The sequence below is a fragment of the Pelobates fuscus genome, chromosome 8 (assembly GCF_036172605.1).
Source record: "Pelobates fuscus isolate aPelFus1 chromosome 8, aPelFus1.pri, whole genome shotgun sequence".
Classification (NCBI taxonomy): domain Eukaryota; kingdom Metazoa; phylum Chordata; class Amphibia; order Anura; family Pelobatidae; genus Pelobates; species Pelobates fuscus.
In genome coordinates this window covers 55618311-55640984 of record NC_086324.1, presented here as the reverse complement: position 1 = coordinate 55640984, position 22674 = coordinate 55618311, and the positions used below count along the sequence as shown (strand labels likewise).

The 22674-nt window shown below is 41.3% G+C and overlaps 1 protein-coding gene across 1 annotated transcript in view; it reads right to left on the bottom strand.

Moving 5' to 3' along the window:
- FLACC1 (flagellum associated containing coiled-coil domains 1) overlaps positions 1-22674 on the bottom strand; it is a 37781-nt gene that overhangs the window by 9886 nt on the left and 5221 nt on the right. The window contains exons 5-15 of the mRNA XM_063429857.1: positions 18398-18543; positions 17702-17722; positions 17239-17310; positions 16452-16545; positions 14730-14791; positions 13866-13963; positions 11273-11325; positions 10366-10465; positions 10141-10244; positions 7870-7932; positions 6778-6867 (exon numbers count right to left, since the gene is read on the bottom strand). Of these exons, the coding sequence (XP_063285927.1) occupies positions 6778-6867; positions 7870-7932; positions 10141-10244; positions 10366-10465; positions 11273-11325; positions 13866-13963; positions 14730-14791; positions 16452-16545; positions 17239-17310; positions 17702-17722; positions 18398-18543 (903 nt within the window). The remainder of the gene's footprint in view (positions 1-6777; positions 6868-7869; positions 7933-10140; positions 10245-10365; positions 10466-11272; positions 11326-13865; positions 13964-14729; positions 14792-16451; positions 16546-17238; positions 17311-17701; positions 17723-18397; positions 18544-22674) is intronic.

The window sequence follows — 22674 nt, the reverse complement described above, 5'->3', positions numbered from 1 at the left end:
TCAGAAAACATCCCACGGCTAGACTAGACTTTCACTGCTTTTGCTGCACCTTTATACTCCTGTAATATTCTCAATGTAATAATTTCAATCTCTGGTAATAATTTCCCTCTACCACAAGAGAGCAGCAAAACCAATAATTTAACATTCAAAGGTAGCATTAGCTCATTAAGTTTTCGATTGATAGTCATGTTTTATAAGAAACAGAAAAGAAACACAGGGATACTTGTGACACATTCGGATTTGACAACATGTCTCAATCATTTACCAAACCTTGATCCTAAAGTGGATAAAAACAAGGCTCCAAATCAGATAGCATACCTCTCAAGTGTCCTTATTTAGAACGGACAGTCCTTATTTCGAGCCCAAATCCCTGTGTCCCTATATTCTATCCTAACGTCCCTCTTTTCTAGGAGATCCATATTTTTGGTGTGTCTGTCTGAATTTACCCCAGCAATATGTGCATTTAAACTACGATAAATGTGTTTGGAAATCCTCCTGTTTAAATAGGATACATTGCTTTATTATAAATCGCATTTTAGTTGTATAAATGGTAATTAGGAACACACCTAAAATATTCTGTGTACCATCCATGTAACCTCTGGGTACCAACACAACTTAAAGTGCATTTGACAGGTATTAGCACAAAATATATTTAGTATTTTAGTTTTGCGGCATGTGCAAAAAGGAGGCAACATCATTTATTTTAGCAAACCTAATGAGCTTTGAATGCAAAAGGGGCAAATAATGAATGAAATCAAAACCTGCACTTGCATCTTGTTGGTGTCCCTTTAACCCCTTAAGGACACATGATATGTGTGACATGTCATGATTCCCTTTTATTCCAGAAGTTTGGTCCTTAAGGGGTTACGATTTAGGTACTTGTTGAATCCACATACCACAACTGTCCCTAAAACGTCTAAAGGCAGTATCCTGCATGCACACACACAAATTCACACTGACATTCAAGTACCATAAGGAGAGGGGATGCTGTTCCTAGTGAATAAAATATATTTTCTCCTACTTTCACAAGTCCTTGCGAGGGGAATCTCACCAAATCTGCTATTCTGCACGTGATAAGATCTGGCTGGGATTTCTCATTCATTATCTGACCTTCCATAATTTTTGTGAACATCCATCCATACATACAATGTGCATCAGGGGCGTAACTAGAAACCTCAAGGCCCCGGTGCAAGAATGTGTTAAGGGCCCCCAGTCCGCATGTGAATGCAGGGATGTGTTTGCAAAGCACAAGGTCTGGGCCCCCTACGCCCCCCCCCCACCCCCGGCCGGCCTCCCCCCGCAATGAATGCAGTGTGTGTTAGTGTAATAATTGCAGTGTGTGTGTTAGTGTAATGAATGCAGTGTGTGTGTCAGTGTAGTGAATGCAGTGTGTGTTTTTGTCAGTGTAGTGGAAGCAGTGTGTGTGTCAGTGTAGTGAATACAGTGTGTGTGTTAGTGTTGTGGATGCAGAGTGTGTGTCAGTGTAATGAATGCAGAGTGAGTGTCAGTGTAATGAATGCAGAGTGTGTGTCAGTGTAATGAATGCAGTGTGTGTGTGTCAGTGTAGTGAATGCAGAGTGTGTGTCAGTGTAGTGAATGCAGAGTGTGTGTCAGTGTAGTGAATGCAGAGTGTGTGTCAGTGTAGTGAATGCAGAGTGTGTGTCAGTGTAGTGAATGCAGAGTGTGTCTCAGTGTAGTGAATGCAGAGTGTGTGTCAGTGTAATGAATGCAGTGTGTGTGTCAGTGCAGTGGATGCAGTGTGTGTGTCAGCGCAGTGCATGCAGTGTGTGTTAGTGCAGTGTGTGTTAGTGCAGTGGATGCAGTGTGTGTGTGTGTGTGTGTTAGTGCTGTGGATGCAGTGTGTGTATTAGTGCAGTGGATGCAGTGTGTGTGTGTGTGTGTGTGTTAGTGCAGTGGATGCAGTGTGTGTGTTAGTGGTGTGGATGCAGTGTGTGTGTGTGTTAGTGCAGTGGATGCAGTGTGTGTTAGTGCAGTGGATGCAGTGTGTGTTAGTGCAGTGGATGCAGTGTGTGTTAGTGCAGTGGATGCAGTGTGTGTGTCAGTGTAATGAATGCAGAGTGTGTGTCAGTGTAATGAATGCAGTGTGTGTGTCAGTGTAGTGAATGCAGAGTGTGTGTCAGTGTAGTGAATGCAGAGTGTGTGTCAGTGTAGTGAATGCAGAGTGTGTGTCAGTGTAGTGAATGCAGAGTGTGTGTCAGTGTAATGAATGCAGAGTGTGTGTCAGTGTAATGAATGCAGTGTGTGTGTCAGTGTAATGAATGCAGTGTGTGTGTCAGTGCAGTGCATGCAGTGTGTGCGTTAGTGCAGTGGATGCAGTGTGTGTGTTAGTGCAGTGGATGCAGTGTGTGTGTGTGTGTGTGTGTGTATTAGTGCTGTGGATGCAGTGTGTGTATTAGTGCAGTGGATGCAGTGTGTGTGTTAGTGCAGTGGATGCAGTGTGTGTGTTAGTGTTGTGGATGCAGTGTGTGTGTTAGTGTTGTGGATGCAGTGTGTGTGTGTGTTAGTGCAGTGGATGCAGTGTGTGTGTGTGTGTGTGTGTGTTAGTGCAGTGGATGCAGTGTATGTGTTAGTGTTGTGGATGCAGTGTGTTAGTGTTGTGGATGCAGTGTATGTGTTAGTGTTGTGGATGCAGTATGTGTGTTAGTGCTGTGGATGCAGTGTATGTGTTAGTGCAGTGGGTGCAGTGTGTGTGTTAGTGCAGTGGGTGCAGTGTGTGTGTGTTAGTGCAGTGGGTGCAGTGTGTGTGTGTGTTAGTGCAGTGGATGCAGTGTATGTGTTAGTGTTGTGGATGCAGTGTGTGTGTCAGTGTAATGAATGCAGAGTGTGTGTCAGTGTAATGAATGCAGTATGTGTGTGTCAGTGTAGTGAATGCAGAGTGTGTGTCAGTGTAGTGAATGCAGAGTGTGTGTCAGTGTAATGAATGCAGAGTGTGTGTCAGTGTAGTGAATGCAGAGTGTGTGTCAGTGTAGTGAATGCAGAGTGTGTGTCAGTGTAATGAATGCAGAGTGTGTGTCAGTGCCGTGCATGCAGTGTGTGTGTTAGTGCAGTGGATGCAGTGTGTGTGTTAGTGCAGTGGATGCAGTGTGTGTGTGTGTGTTAGTGCTGTGGATGCAGTGTGTGTATTAGTGCAGTGGATGCAGTGTGTGTTAGTGCAGTGGATGCAGTGTGTGTGTTAGTGCAGTGGATGCAGTGTGTGTGTTAGTGTTGTGGATGCAGTGTGTGTGTTAGTGTTGTGGATGCAGTGTGTGTGTGTGTTAGTGCAGTGGATGCAGTGTGTGTGTGTTAGTGCAGTGGATGCAGTGTATGTGTTAGTGTTGTGGATGCAGTGTGTTAGTGTTGTGGATGCAGTGTATGTGTTAGTGTTGTGGATGCAGTGTGTGTGTTAGTGCTGTGGATGCAGTGTATGTGTTGGTGCAGTGGGTGCAGTGTGTGTGTTAGTGCAGTGGGTGCAGTGTGTGTGTGTTAGTGCAGTGTGTGTGTGTTAGTGCAGTGGATGCAGTGTGTGTGTGTGTTAGTGCAGTGGATGCAGTGTATGTGTTAGTGCTGTGGATGCAGTGTGTGTGTTAGTGCTGTGGATGCAGTGTGTGTGTTAGTGCTGTGGATGCAGTGTGTGTGTTAGTGCTGTGGATGCAGTGTATGTGTTAGTGCAGTGGATGCAGTGTGTGTGTTAGTGCTGTGGATGCAGTGTATGTGTTAGTGCTGTGGATGCAGTGTATGTGTTAGTGCAGTGGGTGCAGTGTGTGTGTTAGTGCAGTGGATGCAGTGTATGTGTTAGTGCAGTGGATGCAGTGTATGTGTTAGTGCAGTGGATGCAGTGTATGTGTTAGTGCAGTGGATGCAGTGGATGTGTTAGTGCAGTGGATGCAGTGTATGTGTTAGTGCAGTGGATGCAGTGTATGTGTTAGTGCAGTGGATGCAGTGTATGTGTTAGTGCAGTGGATGCAGTGTATGTGTTAGTGTAGTGGATGCAGTGTGTGTGTTAGTGTAGTGGATGCAGTGTGTGTTAGTGTAGTGGATGCAGTGTGTGTTAGTGTAGTGGATGCAGTGTGTGTGTTAGTGTTGCGGATGCAGTGTATGTGTTAGTGTTGCGGATGCAGTGTATGTGTTAGTGTTGCGGATGCAGTGCGTGTTAGTGTTGTGGATGCAGTGTATGTGTTAGTGTTGTGGATGCAGTGTGTGTTAGTGTTGCGGATGCAGTGCGTGTTAGTGTTGTGGATGCAGTGTATGTGTTAGTGCAGTGTATGTGTTAGTGTTGTGGATGCAGTGTGTGTTAGTGTTGTGGATGCAGTGTGTGTGTTAGTGTAGTGGATGCAGTGGGTGTGTTAGTGTAGTGGATGCAGTGGGTGTTAGTGTTGCGGATGCAGTGCGTGTTAGTGTTGCGGATGCAGTGCGTGTTAGTGTTGTGGATGCAGTGTATGTGTTAGTGCAGTGTATGTGTTAGTGTTGTGGATGCAGTGTGTGTTAGTGTTGTGGATGCAGTGTGTGTGTTAGTGTTGTGGATGCAGTGTGTGTGTTAGTGTTGTGGATGCAGTGTGTGTGTTAGTGTAGTGGATGCAGTGTGTGTGTTAGTGTAGTGGATGCAGTGTGTGTGTTAGTGTAGTGGATGCAGTGTGTGTGTTAGTGTAGTGGATGCAGTGTATATATTAGTGTTGTGGATGCAGTGTGTGTGTTAGTGTAGTGGATGCAGTGCGTGTTAGTGTTGTGGATGCAGTGTGTGTTAGTGTTGTGGATGAGTTGTATGTGTTAATGTTGTGGGTGCAGTGTATGTGTTAGTGCAGTGTATGTGTTAGTGCAGTGGGTGCAGTGTATGTGTTAGTGTTGTGGTTGCAGTGTATGTGTTAGTGTTGTGGATGCAGTGTATGTGTTAGTGTTGTGGATGCAGTGTATGTGTTAGTGTTGTGGATGCAGTGTGTGTGTTAGTGTAGTGGATGCAGTGTGTGTTAGTGTTGTGGATGCAGTGTGTGTGTGTTAGTGTTGTGGATGCAGTGTGTGTGTGTGTTAGTGTTGTGGATGCAGTGTGTGTTAGTGTTGTGGATGCAGTGTGTGTTAGTGTTGTGGATGCAGTGTGTGTGTTAGTGTAGTGGATGCAGTGTGGTTGTCACCCCCCGATGGCGGCCCTGTGTGTTTGTGTGCAGTGTTGCCATTTGAATGCAGAACTGCTTTTGTGTGCAGTGTTGACGTTTAAATGCAGGAATGTGTTTGTGTGTAATATTGGTGCTCTCATGCAAATGTGTACTTACAAATACATATGCACCGCACACACACACATAGAGGGGCACCATCACATACACAGAAACACACATACACTGCCACACAAAGATGCCCAAAGACACACAGATTCATTCTGAGAGATACACAGATTGACACACATACACAAATACATTGACTAACATACATGCACAGATTCGTACACCAGTCCAGCATACACACTGACACACATAGACACGCTTACCCTCTGTCTAAGTCCAGCTCTCTCTCCTATGGTCTTGTAGTGAGCATTTTAACTGCCTCCCCCTGGACACCAGGGGGTTTCGCTACAAAGGAGCCTGCCTTTATCCCATGGCACTTCCACCCCAGTTAAAAGAAGACCCTCTCCAACCTACCTGTTCCCTGCATATACAGGGCAGGACAGGTTCCCCACCGCAATTAAAGGAAGCCCCCTCCAACCTCCCTAGAGATACAGGTCAGATCCCACCTACCCATTTAAAGGAAGCCCCCAATCCAACCTACCTGCTCCCTGGAGATACAGGACATGGAAGGTCTCCTGCATATCTTGTCGCTTCCATAGTAAGTTGAGGTCTCTCACAAGGACACACAGCTGGATCTGATCACAGGCTCCTTGTCTTTCATCATGGTGGCCCTAGGGTGGGCCTTCCTGATCTGAAAGAAGTGGATGAAGCCCAGATCCAGCAGGAAAGCCAGCAGTCCAGAAGGCGTGTGGCAGGGGGCAGAGGCTAGTGAGAGCCACTAGCCAGATCAGGCTGGAAAAGCCCACGACCATCATGCTTTGCCTGAGCTGCAGGGCCTGCTAGAGGGTGCCCAGTACAGCACAGCCAGACAGCCCAACACAGCCAGGAGCTGGGCTACAAGTGCAGCAGGTCCCTGTGAGAGCGGACTATAGTAGATCAGGAAGAAGGCAAAGGCTAAGAGGAAGAGATAGTTCATGGCATGGCGAAGCGCAGGAGGAAAGATTGGGGCTCCCCAGCACGGCAAGGACTGTGGTCCACACAGCGCACCCGGTGGAAGTTGCGGAGCACGCAGCTCTTTACATAGCCATTCCGGGTTTCATGTCAGCAACTGCCCTAGGAGCCATGCCCTGGATAGCTCATATCAGGGGGATCTCACATCCAGCAGTGCCCCATGCTCCCTCTGAGCTCGCTCTGTTCTTCATACTAGTGGAACTCATGGACCGCCTCCCAGCTTGGGTCCCGGACCTCTCACGTTAATGAATATCATTTAGCAGGGGTTAACAGAGCGGTCGGCACCCTGGAGTGACGGACCTGGTCACACCTGCGACAGTGGTAGTCCTGCCACTGGTGTGCATTAATTTCTGATATGAAACCTAGTGTAATGTCACACATGAGAAATTAGCCACAAGCAACTTCCAGTAATTTGAAAGACAGATTTGCCTTCATTTTTTTCGGCAAACGTAATGATACATATTACTGGAACGCTGGGGGAAACAAAAATGTACTAAAAAAATGTTATACTACAATTTTAACTGGTGTATTTTTTATTTAAAATTACTGTACTTACCATCTTCCCGATCTGCGAGCGTGCTTGTTGTATCTCTGCGTTTAGTGTGATAATAGTCTCCTTTTTTTCAGCTAATTCGCCCTCCAGAAGCTGCATGAAAACATACAGAGTCAGTCGTATAGATATCATTAATGTAATAAATTATCCATAGAGGGGCAGATACAAGCCTCAATTTCTGGAAGAGCGCAGTTAGAATATATAATTATACAGTAATTATTATTATTAGTTAATTATATATTGCAAAAGAAAATAATAAGATGCAAACGCTCTGTGATAAAATCATACATACTGCCCAGTAATTTGGATCTTTAGAATATTCACAGGCTTCTAAAGGAGCTCTATAATACATTTACGCACACTACACATTCTTGTACATCACATTCACTAATCAATTACAGTTGTAATCAAAATTATTCAACCCCCATTAAAAATAATGTTTATTGTCAAAATGTACAGACGTTCAGCTGTTTGCAATGAACTAATTATGCAAAAGCAATTAAATAGCTCAACACAATGAATGTTTCAAGTGGTTTCCCCAAATTCAACTGAAAATTTAACTTGACTTCTCCAGTCTCAAACGTATTCCATCTCTTTATGGCAAGCATTTTTAGTACTTAGTAGAGCAAACTAAATGCATATGTTTGTGTATTTTCAGTGTTGAGATTGGGGGGGGGGGGGGGGGGGGGGATTTCCTATGTGTATACTTTTATTGATTTCTATTTTGATTGTTTCATTTTAGGAAGTGATATTGTTTGTTGTGCTCTGTTATAATTTTGATTAGCCATGTTATTAACCAAGACATGAAATGGTAACATTGTGAGTAGGAGAGATAAGTGGGATTAACTGGTGAGTCAGCGTGGTGAGGCAAGTGTACGTTTTAAACTGTACACCTGCTGACATATCTCTCACTGACACACACACACACACACAGCATAACAGCAACTTATTCCTATATTAAAAGAAGAGATTTAGTTGCACAGTTTACCTGAGAAAATCTGACTGCTGCTTACCCAAGTGTTAATCTAATTTCTACCATTTTATTTGTGGCAATATGACTTTTCCTAAATGAATATACCGAGTGTAAACAGTTACCATTTTTAACACTTCCTGTCTCTTTGATTCCTGCAAGGTTTCTTTGTACTTTTTCCAGGTTTCCTAAAAACTCGAAAAACACAGATTAGTTCTAATACACAAAGAAATTTACTAGAATTTGTGATATTTTGTTTACTTTAACTAATACATATTTGTGAAATTTGAATATTAAAATTAAAAGAAAAACACTCCAAGTACCATAACAGTTTGATAACTTACCTGGTGTGCTCCAAACAGCCTCCAGGAGAGCCAGGAGCTCCTGCGTGGAGCTTCCATTGACTCTCCCAAGTTGGTTTATTGGCTGAGTGGGTCAGCTGGGTGCTCTCATCCAATGAGCTAGGTCTTGCATCACTGGGTTAGCTCAGAACTTCTGGCTCTCCGGCACGAGGTAACTGGTGCCTAAAGGACCCCAGGTGTGTAGTCAAGTTTCTACATACTACATGTAGTATTTAGAAATTATGATGTTTGGCCCCCAGCAGCACCCCATTTAAGCATGTTTAGGTGAGTGCAGCCAGCCCCTTGTTTTCCCATATATATTTAGGAGTCTAGCCAGCTCCTTGGTTTTGCACCGCCCCCTGTCATAGGTGTCTCATCTCAGGACCCTATTTAGCCCTGTACTGCAGAGAACTCGAGATGGAAGGATTTCCCCAAGTGAGTAGCTCATTTAGTAGACAGTTGGCAGTGAGAGTAGGACCTGCCAAAGATGGGGTACATTGACGTTTGTGGCAGGCTTATGCAATGTATGATCATATAGTGTAACTAAACCCCCATTATTTTTTGCCTAGATTAGGTGTTTTTAATAAAACTAGTCAAATCTGTCAGCATCAAAGTAGCTGTTTAGTTGATAAGTGAGTGCGCTGGATTTCTATTTTTACTGGAATTATGAAAAACACACCTCTTTATCCTGCAACCTGGCATCTCCAGATGATCTCCCAGTCAATTATTGTTACAAACTCCAGACTTTGTGCCTGCCTTCGACAGAGAGCATACAGAGAAGAGGAGATATGGAACCATGCTTCTCATTTCCAATGTTTACCCCAGCTTTACCTTCTGTGAGCTGGACCGTGAAGGCATTTGTTAAACCTTTCATGCACATTTGAAAGAAAATGGAGCATCTCATGGGTAAGGAGTTAAACTGTTCTAAATCATTTTCAGTGTTTTGTACTACCATAAAGATTCCAAAGAAGGGATATTTCTTCTTTAACAGAATTTTATAACTGCTATAATGTATCTTCTTATCTACAATATCCAAAACACAAGACTTCAACACATATATGTCCAAAATAATTTCAGCATAAATCTGTAAAACCATGGTTGGTTCCCCTCCCTGAGATACAAGCTACATTGATCTCCTCCTTCTGTTCTATGGCGAACATGTAATTACCTATATAATACAGGTGCCAGGTTTCTGAATTACAAAAATGGGGCGCAAAGTCATTGTGTAGTGTTGCAGCAGCAGTTCTATTTACACTGTAAAATATTGGCACATAATAAGCTCTGGTATTTGGTGAAATAAAAGTTCTTAAAGATCTGAAGCGATTGCAATTTGAACTCCATACAAAACACTTTATCATAACGAAATAAGCACAGCAAATGGAAATTCCCATCTCATTGCCTTTTCAGGGTTTGAAAAACAAAATCATAAATGAAACATTGCAATCCGTAACATCCAATATAATGATCTATTATTGCTGCTTTTACAAGGCTCCCGATGGTGAAACAAGTCTAAAACTGTTAACAATGATTTTCAAGCAGCTAGGTAATTCTCAAACGCTTAACAAGCAGTTGTAAAGCAATAGCATAATAACCACAGGGCTATTCACCACAATGTTCTATGTCCGGAATTAAAAGTAAAGTCATTGTGAGATTTAGCTAAAACTATTCAAATTGGATAAAAAAAAAAAAAAAAAGTCAGCAATGTTTCCAATTTTTTTTTTCTCAAAATAATTCTACATTACTTAGTTTTCAATAAATAAGCACGTTGGCGAATAACCCTGTTTGTGTAATAACCCTGTTTTTGTGAAATACCCTGTTTAAAATGATCTGTCTTTTCATGTTTTGGAGCATAGTCATTTGTTAATGGAATACTTACCTCTCCGTACTTACATGTCCATTTTTTTAAATATATATTTTTCAAAACACTGCCCAACGTGGAGGTAGCATCTTGCAAAATAATAAAAAGCTATTGTTACAGGAAACTATTACCATATAATATCAAGAATAAAGACCCGGTATATGAAAATACAATCTACCACCCTATAAATAAGTTACCTCCATTTTCTTCTCATAGCTCTGTTGAACCATAGATGCATCTTCCTGAGCTCTCTTCCTCAATTCACTTTTCTGTTCTTCAAACGCATTCATCAGAGACAGCTCTGGAACGCAAAACACATTCAGTGTATATGTATTTATTTAGAATGCTGGAGTGTTCCTTACAGACATAATCACATAAGATCACTTAATAGCCTCCGCTCACAAATGTCACACGATTCTCACTTTGCTTTGTCAACTCCTTCAGTTTCTCATTTTCAAACGTTTCTTTCCATTGTGCCTCCTTCAGGAGCCATTCTGCATTCATCTCCTCCGACAGACTTTCCTATGACAGATAGCTATAAGGTTATTCTATATCGTGTATATGTAAACAGTAATTTTTTTACACCCCCACCTCCTATAGACTGTAAGCTTGTTTGAGCAGGGTCCTCTTCAACCTTTCGTTCCTGTAAGTTTTCTTGTAATTGTCCTATTTATAGTTCAATCCCCCCTCTCATAATATTGTAAAGCGCTACGGAATCTGTTGGTGCTATATAAATGGCGATGATAATGATAATAATAATAGTGTAACTCCATATAGGATGGAGACAATATGGAGCTTTCTGTTAAGCTGTGCAGACAAAATCTGCTTCATATAGTAAAAAAGGTTTTCTGATAGTGATTGAAATAATTCTATTCAGATCATATTTTGTATTATAATTGTACATAAAAGCTGTATAAGCTATAATGCACGTCGTTAGATGGTCACTCTAATCACCATAACAACTCCACCTCCAAGATTGCATAGGTGGATGTGCAGAGAGTGCCCTACACTCACTCTCAGTGAGAGTAGCTCATAGCCTCAGTATTTGTTTAAAAAAAAAAAAATTTAACAAATCACTGCAGCTATAATGCATTGCACTTTCTGATCTCGCTCCCCCATTTTTTCAATTTATTTTTTGTTATTATTAATCATTTATAGCTCACAAGTGGAGTCCATAACATCATAGGCCCTACAGTATTATGGTATAGATGATTTCCATATTTGATCACCATGGTGATAATAAAGCGTTACAATCAATCAAAGGTTGCTGCTACTGGTGCTATGTGTTAGTGAGCCTTACCCAGTGTAATCCATAATATGGATACTTACCTGGTATGTTCTAAAGGAACTCTGCAGCAGGACGTTCTCCTTTTGCAATTTGTCTGTACAAACAAAATACAGAATTTTAGCTAGACTAACAAAAACTGTCACATTATCCAAAAGTCAAAAGGAATTAAACAAGACTTCTTCAAACTGAAATGAAAGTTATGTTTAAAGATTAAAATGTGTTTTCTAAAATAAACTACTGAGAAAAACTATTTATGTTTTTTTTATATATAAAATAGTGTATACCTTACTACCTTCTTGTTGACATCAAATACAATTTAAATCCTGTGGACATTTGCTAGTATGATAGGGCAATAGGGCTTATGACACGTCTACATCAAATCTGAGACTCATCTAAACTTATTCAACATGGTAGTCAGAAAGAGTGATGTGGCGGTATAATAATCAATTTAAAAGATCCCCAGATATTCATACTTTCAACTACATTCTTGTTACCGTATATTCTTTCACTTTGTTGTTTTTTGTTTTGGTCAGGTTATTTTCTATGTGATTTGCATAGGTTTTATGGGTACAATGGGTCATCAGGTAGAACCTTTCAGCTCACACACTTTATTACACTCAATATAACGACTCTTAAAATTTAATGACATTTTCATACTGAGCAAGAATTCTAATGACAAATCTAAAATGATAGTTTGTATCATAGTCTATTATATATATGTTTTATCTGTGCAAGAGTGGGACTGGTTTGATTTTGCATTCATCCTACAGCATTTCTTTAATCTGCTTCATAGCACAAGCCAGTTGGCATGCAAACTATGGAATCACTGGCTAAGGATTGGATTTCCTATTAAAGACAAGCCTCTGCAACAATCTATTGTAAAGTCCACTAGAGTAATAGGAAAATATTTTATTCAAAACATAATTTTACTGGTGGGCAGAATCTGGCATCTATCCAAACTACATGCCATACTGGGCAGCTCCTGCAACTTCTGACTATTTTTGCCAAATAATACGGTCAAACAGGCCGGTATAGATTTTACTCTACTGGAATATTGCTGTACACGTCCCCAGCTACAACCTTAGGCCTTTCTTATTCACTTTGATAAACTAGAAGCAACACCAAAGATCTGGGTTCTTACTTACCTACCAGTTTAGAGGAGCCACGTGTTTGGTAGGAAGTTACCCCAATTACAGTGCTTGCTGACACAACACAATCAGCCACAGAGATGAGACTCCGGTCATCAAGACCTCACTCAGGCACCCTGGCAGTTAGCCAGGATATAGGCACATCATTTCAACGTCACTAGTCTGTCAAAATTGCGGATTCAGAGGATTGTGAGACCTACTCTGCGAGTGACACTATTGAGGGGGTCTCTAACCTAGCTCCTCTAACAGGAGACACAGCTTTGACAACACCTTCCACAAAATAGGACATTCAGAAATTATTAGCGGACATCTGGGTTTAATAAAGGCTGATGTGCAGGTGGTTACTGATAGGCTTAGGGCTTAGATAGCCTCGACACCATTAGGGTACGTTCTCTATTAAGGAGGACATTCAACCACTGCAGACAACTTAAAAAGGTGTTACACTCAAGGTATATGTGTTGGAGGAATGCAGTAGATGGAGACATCCCAAATTACATCAATATGGAAGAGCTTCCACACTATGTGAGATGTATGATTCCTTCCATTCTACCCCCCAATTTTGCCAAAAAGCTAACCCTGGATAGACTGCACCACATCAACAAGGCGGCAAAGGCACCATCATCGGCCACTTGGGATGTAATACTCCAGTGCCAAACATTTCATGACAAGCAACATATCATGACATCGGTACAAGGCAGTCAATTTATCTTTTATCAAGACCCGCCTACAGCAATTCTGCAATGGAGAGGATTTCTAAGTGGAGTCACAGTCATTGCCGGGGTCCAGCGATGGAATTGTCCTCACCAACAAATCCGTGGAAGAAGCTCCATTCTTCTTAATGGCCCTGGGGCTTTCTGCACCAACTAATCTGACTCAACACATTGATGGAATTTACGCAGAGTAATTACATTTGTTCCAAGAACGGGTGAGGGACAGGAATCCTCAGTATGATCCACACTCCATACTTGCTGTTGTTTTTTTTATCTTTATGTATGTTGCTGATGTGTACAATTTTTTCCTGCTTAAAATAGGGGTTATACCTTAATTTTCATAGCCAACAGGCAAGTAACAGAGTGTAATTTTATCATTATGTGCTCACATTGATGATAAATATCATACAGTCTAACAATACCTTCCGCACTGTTGGGGACATCTTACCTGCTAACCCTGCCACCCTCTTGGTTAAGGGTATTGCAATCCTGTCAATCCCATTTTATAGCCTTGAGTGGGCAGATTTGTTATATGATATCTAACTCATCCATTTCACCCTATGCTGTACCATTTTTTCAGTTTGGGGATCCAGGCTCATAGTGCTAGAGTAATATGTTTGCAGGATACTTTACTATCATAATATCATAACTTGAACAAAAGGGGAAAGGGAAATGTTTTTCTTTTATATTGATATTGCTGTTCTTAATGCAAATAGAATTGAGATGTTATGTCTTACCTGCAAAAAAAAACAAAAAACAAAAAAACATAGTCTTACCAAACTTCTTTTCAGCCTTGTCCTTCTCTTCTTGTAGTTCAGTATTGTGTTGCTGTTGAAGCGCAAGAAGTTCTTCAGCGTACTTCATCTGAAGATTCCTGAATAAGCCAAAATATTCGGTCAACCCTATCTCTGGCAGATAGCCCACAGCACACAGATTTTAGTGTTACCAGTATTATTTATAGAGCACTACTACACTACCATATAACAGGGTTACAAACAAGATTGAATAAACATTACATAAAGTTTCATGTAACATACATCTTGCTAAATACTGGCAGAGAAGGGAAGAGGGTCTTGCTCTTGGGAACTTAAAGTGATTGGGTGATATAAACAGAAGGAAAGGGGCTGCAGGGAGGAGGAAGTAGGACAGTAAAGGGCAATTCGTTCTAGGAAGTTAAGGACGTTAGACTTGGTCATTTTAGCATGTAATCTGTATAATAGATTCGGAAATAAATGGAAAGGAGATAGGTTTCCCGAAATAGGTGAATTCGACAACAAATGTTTTAAGCTGTGGGTTAAGTGTGATAGAGTGTGATGGAGCTAAATGAGGAATGCCAGAGGACAGGTATAACTTGGGAGATGTCTTGGACAAGGGAATGGGAAGATATAACCAAAGAACAGAGGATAGCTCTGCTCAGTATAAAATGGGCAGGTGTGAGAGTATTTAGAGCAGGGAGCTGATGCATAGGAAGATAGTGTTAGATTGACCCAGGAAAACTGAGGACAGTGAACTAGCTCACCACCCCCCAATCCTTCACACTTCACCACCGGTCAAGATGCAGCACAGTGCTTGGAATATTTGGGAACACAACCTGCACAGTGAGATACTGAGAAGACATACATTCTGTATGAGATGTTTACCTTATTTCCTCTTCATTATTATGTAGTAATTCTGTAACTTTGTCTTCCAATTCCTGAGTTAGCTGTAATTTAGTAGAGCGTACAGAACGTATAAAATTAATCCAGTTAGCATATTCATTTACATGTCATCAAGTAGTTACTGCTGTCTTTAAATATCCATGCCATAAGTAAGTAATTAAGAGGAAATATGTGTGTGATTTGAAAGCCAGGGTCTTGTTACACTGATTTCTGTAAAGCTTCCTTTATTTCACTGTGACAGTAGGCAATTCAAAATGTCACCTGGTGGGATGAGCACTCCGCAGCTGAGCATGTAGTTGTTAAGAGCAGATCTCATCTGGTGTAATTACAGCACAGAGTGGAATGTTTGCAATATAAGAATTGCTTATCAACCCAACCTATTACTCCTAACCTAATATCTAATAGCTAAGAGAGTTCACACTTGGATTTTTAGATTCTCCAGCCCAACGCATACTTCTTACTACTTTGGGCCATCACTCTAAAATTAATATATTGGAAAGTCATTTTCCTTCCAGTTTACAGTTAGATCCAGGTACCATGGACAATTCTACAATAATGACCTGTATGCCTCTTCAGATCCATTTAGCATTGTTGTTCCTGGACTCCAAAGGCAGGGAACAAAAGGAATAAATTATGTACACAGACATAGCAGGAAATGCATGTGTCCATGGGCAGATATCTGTACCATGCTTATATAGGCACCTTTTTGTATTTGTATTTACTTTGTATCACACAGCCTGGTTACAATGCTGCTACCCATCCCTTGTGTTCCCTATTAAGGGTTAATAAGTATAGGGGTGTATATAAAAAATACCCCTTTCTGTCTCATTAGAGATATCTTTGCCAGAAGCTCAAGGAAGCAGGCTGAAGGGTCAGTGTTAGGACCCGCTTAGGGGGGTCTGCCTTGACGTTGGCAGGCGGGCATTCCCTCCAATGGCCATTGGAGCAACTAAATGACCTCCATTTGTCTAAATATACATAGGGATTAAGGAGGTAACGTTTTTCTTTTCTTTGGTTTTTACTATATATTGGGGCTGATGTGTGTTGTAGTCCTTGCTGCTTAAGCGCAGGACTTCTCTTTTTGTATTTGTATTTACTTTGTATCACACAGCCTGGTTACAATGCTGCTACCCATCCCATGTGTTCCCTATTAAGGATTAATAAGTATAGGGGTGTATATAAAAAATACCCCTTTCTGTCTCATTAGAGATATCTTTGCCAGAAGCTCAAGGAAGCAGGCTGAAGGGTCAGTGTTAGGACCCGCTTAGGGGGGTCTGCCTTGACGTTGGCAGGCGGGCATTCCCTCCAATGGCCATTGGAGCAACTAAATGACCTCCATTTGTCTAAATATACATAGGGATTAAGGAGAAAGCGCAGGTAACGTTTTTCTTTTCTTTGGTTTTTATTATATAGGCACCTCCCTGATGGAGACCGCAGGGCAGGAATGATATGCACCTATCACCAGCACAGGCATTTTAAAAGGGAAACTACACGTGTCTGAAGCCTGTCACATGTGTGACATTTAAGCCAGAGAGGTATTATTCAACTTCTGTAAGCTCCGTGAAGCTAACAGATGTGGCAGGTGAGCTGCGCTACTGCACACCTGCCTTCACCCTTCTCAATGAACTGCATGACATACTATAAATGCTAAGTGTCAAATTTTTTTTTTAAAAGTGCCCTACAGCCTGGCCCTTTTGAACTCACTCGTCTATGTGTCTTCTGATGTTCAGTTGTCTCTTGTTCCAGAAGTACAGTTAGTTTGGCAATTTGTTCTTGCAAATCTTCCACAATATTTTCCCTGCAAGGTATCAGATAAATCCTGTATTATATACCACTAATGACATTAAGGCCTAGTCCGCATGGAAACTCATGATCACAATATATGGAGTGGGTTGCAAGTTCACTATTTGTTGAATATATCTTCGAACTTTTCAGATATCTATAGGGACTCTTTGGAATGAAACCACAGGAAATATTGTCAAGTTCTAAATGGACTAAGAGACATTAAGAGATGCTCAACAAAAAAACAAGAGTTCTGAAAAGGTGAAAGGACATTACATACTGCAAAAATCACAGAAAGTATAAACCACCTCGAATTCCTTATTTTTCTTCATTCTTTTTTCCTCCTCTGATCCTATTTTATATATTGGCTCTTGTCATCTAATAGTCTTAACTCCCCACCACTGTATTTCGTATTTATGAAGTTATGCCCTTTAATGCTGTAGTAACAACTGTACTGGGTTCTTGAACATGCTGTCTATAAGCTCACTGGCCCTGGGTGTAGACCACCAAAATGTGTCTATTACTGTATCTTCATTTATATTCTTGTTTTTTTTTTTTGTCTTGTGTGTTAATCAAAATGTTTATAAAGATTGTAAAAAAATAATTCCATGTGAACTATAAACTGACAGATAATTATGGGAGTTGTAACTTCTGGGGTCCCACAGTTTGACACCTCCGGCATTGGTCTCACTAATATCGTTTTCTATACCTTCTAATTGGCAGTTGTTCCCTTTTCTCAGGTTTTTGTGCTGTTCCTAGGCGACTTGGTTTCACACTGGGTCTATTGGAGCAATACACAATGTTAGAACCATCATAACTATCATGAAATAGACCACTAGTGTGTGTAAAAATGGACGACATGCATGTGAATAAATATACACATTATAAAATCAGAAGCAAGTAATTAAAGCATTCTGTTTCAATAAATAGAGATATAAATAATCAATACATAGGTTAATACAAATATGGGATTGTAGATCATTTTACAATAACAAGGTCAGGTACACATCTTATGTTATAAATGTTTATTTAAATATTATGTAATAAAGTATTCTGAAATATACTACGATAATACATACTTTGATAAAACTGTATATATAAAACAAAAAAACACAAAATGAAATGGAAAATTAGTTTGTTTACTATTTCATGTGTTTTGTAGTAATACTTACATTTCATCAGGATCTGACAATCTAGAAGTGAAAACAGAATATGTCAGACAGACAGTAAGTATTTTCTATTCTATTTTATCCTGATCCAATCCTCGTTTTGCCTTCCATTATCAATCGAATTATGTCACTGTTTGGCTTATGATAATTTCTCCATAACTAATGCAACTATGGAAAATAACTGAAAAAGATTTACTTACTAGACCTTATTGGCAAAAAGCCTCAAATGTCTAGAATTTTCATTACTTTTTGAAAATCATAGGACGAATATTGCAAGGATTGAATACGATCCACCATGAAACTTGGATGCTATTTTTAACTCTATCTAACTTTTGTTAGCCCAAATCAATGATATCACTTGGGGCATCGACAAACAGCCTGGCCTCGACAATCACAGCAAGACCACCAGCACTTTTGGTGGTGACCATACAGTGTATATCAGTCGACACATAGTGCTTAAGTAGAGTGACATAACCAGTATGGCGTCCATCATGAAAGCGTTAAAAGGCAAATTAACAAAAACAAAGGAATTATTCGAATTGGTTAAAGTTCTCTAAGCAATGCTGCAATTTATTTCAGTGCATATATTTTACTGCGAAAGTCACTAGGGCATTGAATTTCCTTTAATTTTATTTTGATACGTGAACCACAGACACTCCCTAAAGCAGGACAAATCCAAACTCTGTTTTATGATTTTACCTGGATCTGGGAGGTGTGAAATGGGGTTTTTCTTCAACTTCCTGGGCAGCACCCCCAAAAAACTCTTCCTCCAACCTAACAGCAATGTGACTCTTAGACCGCATCATTGTATAGCCAGTTGATATGACCAAATACTCCTTCTCACTCTAAACAGATGAAGAGGAAAATTAAAATGACAAATAAAAATGAACACAACTTTCTTTCTTAGCAACCTTTTCCCTCTTTTTTTTTTTGCAATTTTAGGGCAGTGGTTGTATCCACAGTGGCTCCCGAGGGAGGGTTCTACCGGTTTTGATGCAAAAAAAGTCATGATCTGCAATCATGCATGGCGTAACTGTTGATGAACAAGTTCGAACTCTATCCAATGGTTTACAAAGCATATCTGATTGTTCTTTTAAAATCAAGAAGGATTCTGCCTCTGTTTGTTGCACAATTAAAACTGGTTGCAAATCTGATTTTTCACCTTCTTTTGACTCAAATGCAGAATCAGTTGTGTGGAGGTTTGAACTGGGACCTGTGTTGTGTTAAACCTAGATTAGAAATTATAATTTTGTAACTTGAAAGCTTTTGTAGAAAGCTAAAACTTACACCAGGCTTTGTAATAAGTGCATGTTACAACTGTGTTGTATCTTGGGACGGAACTACCAGTAAGGCAGCAGATGAACTGGCATTGACGCCTCCAGTGCCACCAGCCGCCCATAAGAAAAGGAGTATATTCAGGATTCCAGTTAGCCAGGAGGCCAGGCTGCACTGCGACAGTGCATCTATAGAGCCCTCGGTAACTCATGATGATCACTGTGTACATATGACCTTATAGCTGTACTGTCACCTAGCTGACCAGGACCCTCTCTGCTCTCCCTCCCCTGTCAGATTGTACATTTAGCATTGTGAAACAGATTCATTAAGGTATACTGTTCTTTGAACTGCTGGAAATGACTATTCAATTCCCAATATTTTTTCCAGTTGAATGAGTAAGCCCCAAACAGGGCAAAGCAATAATCCAAGGGAATAGACCAGGGTTCTATTATATATTTTATATTTCTGCAACATGAAAATACACATAATACATTATGGGCATGACAGGGGACCTCCAATAAATATATTCTCTACTGATTGGTTCTACCACTGGTTGTATATGTTAATGATTTGAGTTCCGCAGTTTTCCTCTGCCCTCAGATAGGTGGCTGTCTAATGATGCTGTAGAGTAGTGGTAGGCAACCTTTGACACTCTAGATGTTGTGAACTACATCTCCCCTGATGCTCTGCCAGCATTATGGCTGTAAGAGCATTATTGGAAATGTAACATCTGAAGTGTCTACAACATCTGAAGTGTTGAAGGTTGCCTATTCCTGCTGTAGAGCATTAATTGGGCATATCAAAATCTTGGTAGGCTTTTTGCAACAAAAAAAAAAACTTCAGTAAACTTCAGGCATTGAGTCTCATTTAAGAAGCTATTTCAGTTTGATAAGGGATGTCAGAGCCAAGATAGTACTGAGAAGAGATCTGTGCTTTGGCGCTTTTTCTAGGGCCGCCATGGGCTCACAATATCATGGCAGCCCTAGAATAGCACAAAAAACAACTGCTTAGCAGGCAGCAACTCGTTAGTGACTAGTTACTTTAGTGATGTCTTGTCTCGCCCATCAACTGACTGAGTATCTCTTGGGATACCCAAGATTGGCATTCACGGAATGTGTAAGTTCTTATTTCCAACTTCTAACTACTTTCCAGGAGGTTGCAGAGCATTTTCTATAAACAGAAATCTCTACTATTGCTGTACTACAGAAATCTCTACTATTACTACTTAGCTGCGCAACTTGCACAAGTGGCCATGTGGCACACACCATTGGAAGTGAGGAGATGGGTGGACCTGGAGTCCCTCCCGACAGGTGCAGACCTCCCTCAATACCACATATGGGTTCCCAAGGCAGATAGGCCTATTCTAAGGACTGCATGCCCAGCTATACTTAACTCCCTGAGAATCTGGGATGCTACTGCACACAAATACAAATTGACATCCTCCCCATCTCCACTGACCCCCCTCCTGAGAAACAGGGCTTTCCCCCCCAGGTATGGCAGCGAGAGACTTCACGAACCTAGAAAAAGTAGGACTGCAGAGGATATGCCATATGTTTGAATACGGCCAGTTGGTCACCTTCGACCACCTAAAACAGCTGGCACCTTTCACCCCCACAGATTTATTTTGGTACTTACAAATTAGGGACAACGTACAACACCCACAGGTGCAACAAGCCGCTAGGGGGCCACAAACTTTATTTGAGAGAATGTGCCTTAACGAAACCGCACAGCGGGGATTAATAACTAAGATGTACACGCACATATGCTCAGAAATAGAGGAATGGGGTACCCTAGCCTATGCAGACGCCTGGGAGAAGGATATAGGGGAGGTCCTGGAAGGGGTAGAGTGGAGGGAAATATGGAAAGCAAATAGTGCCGTATCCATATGCATCTCCCTTCAAGAACAGTTTCTTAAAACAATGTTCAGGTGGTATACCACACCGCCAAACTACACCGCATGAAACTAACACAGACCGATACCTGTTGGAGGGGTTGCGGCCTTAGAGGCACATATATCCACATGTGGTGGGAATGCCCACACGTGCAGATTTTCTGGACAAAAATACACAACCTAATTAACAGAATTTTCCACAGAGCGCCCAAATTAGACCCTTGGACATACTTACTCAACAGATCCTTAGATGACTGGACGAAGAGGGAACAGAAACTGATCCACAATATCACACTAGCCGCTAGGAGAGCAGTAGCGCAGACATAGCTACAAGCAGACATGCCACCCATACAAAGGGTAATCTCCAACATCAAGGAGGTGTATTTAATGGACAGTTTGCGCGGGTAAGGGGATCCATGACCAGATTCGACAAATTGTGGGAGCTGTGGCAGAGCAGCGACCTCTCTGATGATACGACACATATCCAACCCCCTTGAGGCTAGGGATGGTTCTAGATTAGGTCCTAAGAAGAGACGGACTTCAACCACAGAACTTCACACCACACTGAACTGACGTATATCCTTCTCCCACCCACCCTCTCCTTCCTTCTCTCTCTCACCTCCTCTCTTCCCTCTCTTCTTCTCTCTTCTTCTCTCTTGACCTTCTTTCTCTTTGGTTCACAATATTGTGGGGGAACCTGGGAACCGAACCTTGTTTGATAGCGACTTAGAGAACCCCTGGCCGGCCCCAGGTCACACCACAAGGGACGGGAGACAGAGTTCCCTCCCGACCAAAAAACGCTACCTTAAAACACTGTACGCAATGTAAGGCAGAAGGATGTATATCTAATACCGTTGGATTTAGGTATAGAGCACGATAATGACTGAAAGCAATTTGTTTTGTTGAGACCAGAACTTGTCCTATAAAGTCGGGACATAGGGGAACGAGATTGCTTAACAGATTAAAAAAAAAACACATTATTTTCTGCACCCCTATTGTGATCCGTAAAACTGCAACAGGTGGGACAAAACGATCAAACAATACCAATGCTGTCATTATTAATCGAAAAACCCCTTGACAAGTAGCAGGACAAGCTAACCCCGAGGGTACAAGATGTAATACGTAAATGTATCATACATATGACAATGTGTATAAGTGTTGCGATCTTTTGGGCTTTTGCACAAGCCATGTTGCTAATGTCATATTGCTACCTTTGTCAAGACGAAAAAAAAATAATAATAAAAAAAAAAGTAAAGCGGTGGCATACAATGGGTAGCTCCCTCGACAGTAGTTAGAACTTCAGATTTCATTTGATGACTGCTGTGACTACTGCATTAGGCAATGGGTAGCAATACTTTCCAAGTGTTCCTATTAGCATTGCTGGTAGGAACCGGGGTGGATGGGGGGGACGCATCCCCCCCCAGCAAATCATGCGGGGGGGACAGGTTATGGGGAAATCCCCCCGAGCTCCGCTGGCCCCCCTCATGCTGCAGCCGCTCTGCAGAGAGCCTCAGGTGGCTGCAGCTTTGCCTGGGCTGGTGCGTCCATGAGGGCTCCATTAACCCCCACCTTTTTGACTGAGATCATCAGTGTTAATGATCTCAGACAATCTAAAGCATCTAAAGCTTGAAAAAGACCTCATTGAGGTCGAAACGTTGCAATAAACCTGCTTGAAGAACAATCACAGTGAGTGCCTGGGATTCTTTCTATATGCAATCTAAAGCATCGTCATAGGGGAGCAACAGAAGGCAAGTGGACATTCACAGCAAAAAGCCAGACTGTGCCAATCAAATGTTCTATACGAGCACCA